Source organism: Acipenser ruthenus, chromosome 6 (assembly GCF_902713425.1).
Source record: "Acipenser ruthenus chromosome 6, fAciRut3.2 maternal haplotype, whole genome shotgun sequence".
Taxonomy (NCBI): domain Eukaryota; kingdom Metazoa; phylum Chordata; class Actinopteri; order Acipenseriformes; family Acipenseridae; genus Acipenser; species Acipenser ruthenus.
In genome coordinates this window covers 9,234,213-9,240,948 of record NC_081194.1, presented here as the reverse complement: position 1 = coordinate 9,240,948, position 6,736 = coordinate 9,234,213, and the positions used below count along the sequence as shown (strand labels likewise).

The 6,736-nt window shown below is 41.5% G+C and overlaps 1 protein-coding gene across 1 annotated transcript; it reads right to left on the bottom strand.

Annotated features, from left to right (window-relative positions):
* Positions 1–1,834: 1,834 nt before the first annotated feature.
* On the bottom strand, positions 1,835–6,370 carry LOC117411609 (coiled-coil domain-containing protein 177). The gene has a single exon (XM_034019278.3). It carries the CDS (start codon positions 6,001–6,003, stop codon positions 4,225–4,227), a length of 1,779 nt encoding a protein of 592 aa, XP_033875169.1. The 5' UTR covers positions 6,004–6,370; the 3' UTR covers positions 1,835–4,224.
* Between the last annotated feature and the right edge of the window lie 366 nt (positions 6,371–6,736).

Genomic DNA, 6,736 nt, shown 5'->3' with positions numbered 1-6,736 from the left:
ATTTTTTATTTAATACATGAATTCATGTAAACAGGAAGTGAGTTTTCTGCAGCACACGATCGTATGTTCTTGAACGTTGGAAAAACGTGCTGTTTCATTATCTCATTGTAGTTTGTCGGTGAAATATGACATCACAGAGCTGTAGTTATCAGCCTGTAATGGAACACCTCCTATCCAATTAGAAGAGATCGGATGCCCTCATATACTGCAGCGACGAGTGCTCCACCTCAGCCATGCCGTTTAAAAACCAGACTCCAGGTTTTCAGCCAGTTTTTTTTTTTTGTTCTGGATGCAGAATTTAGGTACTCAATTTAGACCCCTTAAAATTACACATCTTGTTGCAAAACAGTTTGAAATTATTGGTATTCTGATCCTTAATATAATATGTATTTTATATAGGTAACCATAACCACCCCCCACACACAATAATAATAATAATAATAATAATAATAATAATAATAATAATAATAATAATAATAATAATAATAATAATAATAATAATAATAATAATTGCAAAAATGTAATGAAATATTTTCTTATGTTTCTTAGCAGACGCCCTTATCCAGGGCGACTTACAATTGTTACAGGATATCACATTATTTTTACATACAATTACATTATTTTTACATACAATTACTCATTTATACAGTTGGGTTTTTACTGGAGCAATCTAGGTAAAGTACCATGCACAAGGGTACAGCAGCAGTGTTTCCCACCTGGGATTGAACCCACAACCCTCCGGTCAAGAGTCCAGAGCCCTAACCACTACTCCACACTGCTGCCCAGGTACACTTGTTCCAGAAATACACACGAGGCCCTGGCTAGTTAACTATTTGACTATTGTTGGCTTCACTTGCTCTCTTGTTAAGTAACTTCAAAGTACAATACATTTTCATTGTTTTGGTTTTTTTTGCTTTACCTTTTAATTTTGTTTTCATTATCCTGATTGGTTGGTATTTCAATTACTTATATTGTTTTTTCGGTAACTTTAAAATAATGAATACCTTGTGCACTTCCTCTGAGTAATATTATAGTAATACTTATAGTAATTCTTGAATTCAGCCCTGTTAATTCATGCAGATGTTATTACCCGTATTCATTCCATCTAACTTTGTAACAAGACACAGCATGCATTAATATGTGATTTAACACATCTCTCAAGCTCCTGGTGGGCAAGTAAGAGGGCATGAATTAGTGAAGAATCAACATTAAACAGTGAATTCATTAGGATGTTTTTAAATCATGATGAATGAACAGGGCTGAATTGAAAATGAATGACTTCAGAACTCACAGGAAGGTGTTATTCGTATGCTATGCAGCCAGAATTCATTATGAATGTGCGGCCATTATTTTAAAGCGTTACCACATTTTAAATAGGCAACTAGCAGCCCATGAATCAACAGACACAGTATTATAGAACCACTCAGAATGCACAGTACACCAAATGATCAAAATAAACTAGAAGTTAGATCCCTGTGTTTATATCCCTTGTGTTTTGTATTCTCTGTTTGTTCTGTGTTTTGGCAATTCATGTAGAGCAGGTACCTACTTTTCTAACTGCATGTTCTGTAATAAGGATTGTAAAAATGCTTTTTTTTGCAAATGAGATACTGAAGTAGAAGATAAAATTGGAAAATATCTATTTTTTCTTTTTACTGTTTAACTGTAATATTTTGTAATATAGTTTATTGATAATACCACAGAACAGCTGATAAGTCAATTCTTAAAACATTAACATGTATCTTTAAAAAAAAAAAATAGATTCAGGTCAATGTCAACCCTGATAGGAAAGAAAACATTAAATAAATGACACAAATGAAACCCTTTTCAGTAATTAAAATAAACTTTATTTATTTATTTTTTTAAATAAATTTTTAAGAAAAAAACACACACACACAAAATATACAATTACAAGTAAAACAAAACAGTATGTATGTTTTTGAAAAGAAAGCACTCAAACTTTAAAAACAGGGTATCACACATAGATAGTACAGTAAAACATCCTTACAAACATTTATTCAATCAATGTGACACAGACACTCAGTATATGCCGTCCAGTTGAAGTGGTCAGAGTCTGCTAGATTATTTTCCATACAGAAAATCTTGTGTGGTTCATCAGGACTTGCTATCTAAAACTGAAACGCCTTAGCTTAATCTCAGGCGGAAACACCTCTTTAGTACCAATACCTGTCAGAAATTAAACTGAGAGCACTGCTTTTAAACTACTCTAGCTCCATCCACCCCATTAGGAGCAGTAAATGTCAGTAAGCTGTGCTCTCTTCGATAATGCTGAAGTAGGACATGATAAAACCATACCCACAATGCACTATAAAAGATTGCAGATTCTGATGCAAGAGGACTGTTGTTTAATAGCCACTAGTTATGCCCCAGGTTAAGCTGTAGGAAGCTTAAAAGTGACACACTAGTTTCTGCTGGCATGCAAAGTTGTTTGGGGTCAGAGTTTAATATAGGTCTGTGCAGGCAGGGAGCTAAAAGTGCATGAGTAGAATAGCAATTAACACAGCGACAGCCCATCATGCCCTACTGCTGTCAATGACAATTAGAGTTTTACACTAGACAAGGTGTTAAGGAAGGGAAACTAGAAACAATTGAGGTTAATTACAGTAGCAATAAGGTCAAATGTTTCTTACCAAAAAAAGTGGTACTAAAACACACAGTGAACAACCAAGTTGATATCGAGCACAAACGTGTCCAATTCTTTGAAAAGTGTACAGAATTATTTTAGTATTTCATCATTACCAATACAACGTGTCAACATATCAGCTTGGCTGCATCTATTTTAACAATGCTAGAGATACATACTTCAGAGCCACTTTTCAAGCATGATTCTACAGACAAGAGCTATGAACAAGCATCAAACCATTGAAGTCGCCAATGTAAGTACATGGTACGTCAAGCCATTCGGTTTTGTAAGTGAGAGGCACAGAACTGGGCTTTCACTCCAGTCAGCCCCCTCGGAGCAGTGTCAATGGAACCTGTTACTGTCCATTAGAAAACAGAATAACAGCAATGTCATGTTTCATTGGTTTTCAAAAAGTGGGACTTGTACTTGTCAGTGAAAAACATATTCAAATATCAACATGACTAAACGTTCATGCAAGCCACAGGTCATATGGAAAAGTCTCTGCACACTAGTACAGTAAAACTTTAGAACCCTGCTTATCCAAACACCTCTATTATATGAACAGCCCCTTGTTATCCTGTCTTGTGTGCTGTCCTCTTCTGCCCTGCTTGCAAAGGAAATGCAGCCCTGAATTTCGGGTATTTACAGAACAGTGCAGTTCTGTAGTTTATATATTTACAGGTAAAATGGTGAATTATATATTTTTTGTATCATGTAAAACATTAAATTGATTATCAGAACAATTAGATTATCCGAACACCCCCTGGTCCCAATTAGCTTGGGTTTTGAAGTTTTACTGTATAGCTTTGGAAATCAGTGATCGATTGATAAGATTCAGGATAAAAAACATTATTATAAAGACATAATTAAAGATTTTAAGTAGAAACTGTAAGCCTGAAACGACATGCCCACACAGGTTAATCAAGGCTATTTACACAGCATAATAATAAATAATAAATACTGTTAAAGAATGTATGTAGGCTGCACAATTTAGTGTGTTCATATCTTAGTGATACTTGTATTACTTTTTTGTTTGACTCATTTTATTTTTTTGCCTTGTGGAAACAGTGTTCGCTTTACAGACGTGTTTTCTCTCAACAAAATGAAATTGATTGGAAGAACTTCATGAACATGTCACCTGCAACCTGTTCCTTCAGTACTGACAGAAAACAGAAAGCCTTGTATTACGTCACCCTTGTAGTATTCTGAATCTATGTTTTATAAGAGTTTGTGTTGGGCATGTCAAACACTGTTGGTAAAAGGGGGGGGGGGGGGGGGGGTTGAACAAAACAACAAAAAAACAGATCCCTTTATACTGCAAACTGGCAACATTCAAACACTTCCACTAGATTATAAAATTGAAACGTTAGGGAGGCTAAGTATGATGCTGTGCCTGTGGCATTACTCTGTTAGAGTCACTATACAGAGAAGAGGCACACCTTCAATGAATTTCATAAACCACACCTGTTATGTTAGAAAACAGCAAGCAGTCTCCTTTTCAGCTGCCCCAGGAAGTTCACAGATACAAAAACACGAGGTTAACGCTTGGTGTGCTGGTTGTGAAGGTGTCCTCCACAGTGCTACAGTTTGATTTTGGTCAGGCTGGCTCTGAGCTGGGCCTCGAGTGCCATCTGGTCGAATGAGCGGCTGTTGATCTGCTCCCTCACACTCTCCCTCACCTGGAGGGAGGCGCGGGCCACTTTGCGGGACTCCTCGATGACAGCTTTCTTCTCCTGCAGGATCCGCTCGCTCTTCCTGTTCTTCTTGTGGATGCCCTCCTGCAGCCCCCGCCGGTGCCACTCCTCCTCCTCCTCCACCTTCTGCATCAGCAGCTGGTGGGAGCGTTTCTTCTCAGCGTTGACCCTCCTGGCTTCCTGCGCTTTGCGGCGTACCGTCTCCCCCGCGGACTCGCCGGCCTGCTGGATCTTCCTGTGGGTGAGCTGGGCCTGCGCCTCCTTGTGCCTCTGCTGCTCCTGCTCGCGATTCTCCGCCCGGATCCTGGCCAGGATGACCTGCTCCTGCTCCCTGGTGCACCTTTCCGTGAGCTGCCTGCTGCGTTCCTCCAGCACCTGCTTGTGCTTCTCCTGGGATTTCTGCAGCTTCTTCTCCAGGGCCGTCCTCTTGAGGAGCTCCTCTGCTTTGGCCTGCTCCTCCACCTCCCTCTTGAGGAGCAGGTGCTTCAGCTTCTCGTGTCGGTTCTCCTGCTGGATCTTCTCCCTCTCCTTCATCTCCTTCAGCAGCTTGCTCTGGGAGGCCCGGAAGATCTTCTCCTGCACCTCCTGGCACTGCTTCTCCCTGACTGCCTCCTCGTCCTGCTCCTTCTCCCTCAGCAGCTGCTCCTGGTAGCGCTTCTTGCAGTCTGCTTCATACCTGGCTCCCTCGATCTTCTCCAGCCTCCTGGCCTCCTGCTCCGCTGCCAGCCTGTGCCACTTGTCCCGGTGCAGGGCGGCCGCTCTCTCTCTCTCCTCTGCCAGCAGCGCCTCCTTAAGCTGCACCTGGCTCTTCCGCGCCGCCAGCTCCCGCTGCCAGCGCTCCATGCTGCGGCCCAGTTGCTGCCTCCTCTCCCTCTCCTCCCTCGCCTTCTGCAGCCTCTCCTTCCTCTTCCCCTCCTCCCAGAGCTGCTCAGTTCTTAGTCTAAGCTGCTGCCGTGATTTCTTCTCCTCGTGCTTGGCAAGCATCAAAGCGGCAATTTTTCTGTCCCTCTCAGGGACCGATACGCAGGTTTCCCTCCTGACGGCCATCAAAAGTTTCTGCAGTTTCTTCTCAGTGGCAGGGTAATGGCTCAGATCCCCCAGGCTCAAGCTGGTGCCCACATAGCCCGGAACACCTGTGTTTTTCAATTCCACTTTGGCCAGCTTTTGTGCTTTATAATCTGAGGAGGGTGACTTTTTGCTAGCTTCTGACTTGTCGTTATTGTTTCTTGTCCATTCTGAAGACCTGTTTCTCCCAAGTGATTCAGAACTGTTATTAACTTTATCTTCTTCTTTGGTCTCTGAAACCAGCGTTGTGTTTTTCTGAATGGTAGACACTGGCACGCTGGTTGGTATAGGGGTTCTACCTTCCTTTTCCTCCTCTATAATTTTCAGCCTCTCCTCTCTGCAATCGCGTAATTCTCTCCTACGTTGCTTTTCATGCAATTCATAGAGTTCAGTGACAGTTCTCAGTGGGGTGTCTGGATTTTCATCCACAAACTCGGACAACGGTTTGTGCAAAAGTTCTACAGGTCTCAATCCTATCCTAGCACACGCTTCCAGCGATCTCGGGCTAGTCAGAACGTACCTGCTCTTCTCCGCTTCGGAAGATTCAAAATTATACAGATCCAAGTGTAACATGGGAGAAACAGACCCCTCATCTTCCATCTTTCTGTTATATAACGCAGAAATAATCTGCTTCCCCTCCGCCCGCCTCGATACCGGACAAAATACGTCGTTTTAAATCAAACTTACGTACGTCCATGCAACCTTGAAAAGGAAAGAAATAGAAATGGCTTTTCCTTGTGTCACAAAGACAGTCTCGTTTGCAAATGCAACACTTCAGCACTTCAGTGAGTTAAAACAAAGGTTCAAAACCGCAAACCACCTCGGTCTCATTGGAAACTGTTTACCTGTTCTACCCTAACGTCACGTTTGTTTAACAGCCATCACTCACTTTGTTTACACTCTTCTCTGCTTGTAGACGCTTAGTCGGTGGCCATGGGTAACCACCGAGGAGAGGTTGGTTCAGCGAGGGTCTCCTTACGCTTACATCGCACAAAACTCTCGTGCAGCCCCCTCTAGCTAGCGGATGACTGGAAATGCGATGCTGAATTCAAAAGTAAAAAAAAACAAACAAACCAAAAAATGATTACGTACTTGTGGACAGAGTAGGACAAATGGATTCAAGAAAACAAAAATAGAAAACACCACAACAAATGATGGCAACAACAGATTAGCAAAGATAACATAATTATGTTGTACTTGCTGTGCACAGGCTTATGATGAAAACTTACAGTAAGTTCCATAGGTGTCTGTTAACCAGTATGTTAAACCTAATTTTGGTATCTAATTTTGACCAGCAGAGGGCAGGCAAGTTCTGTGAGAGTTGATGAATCGT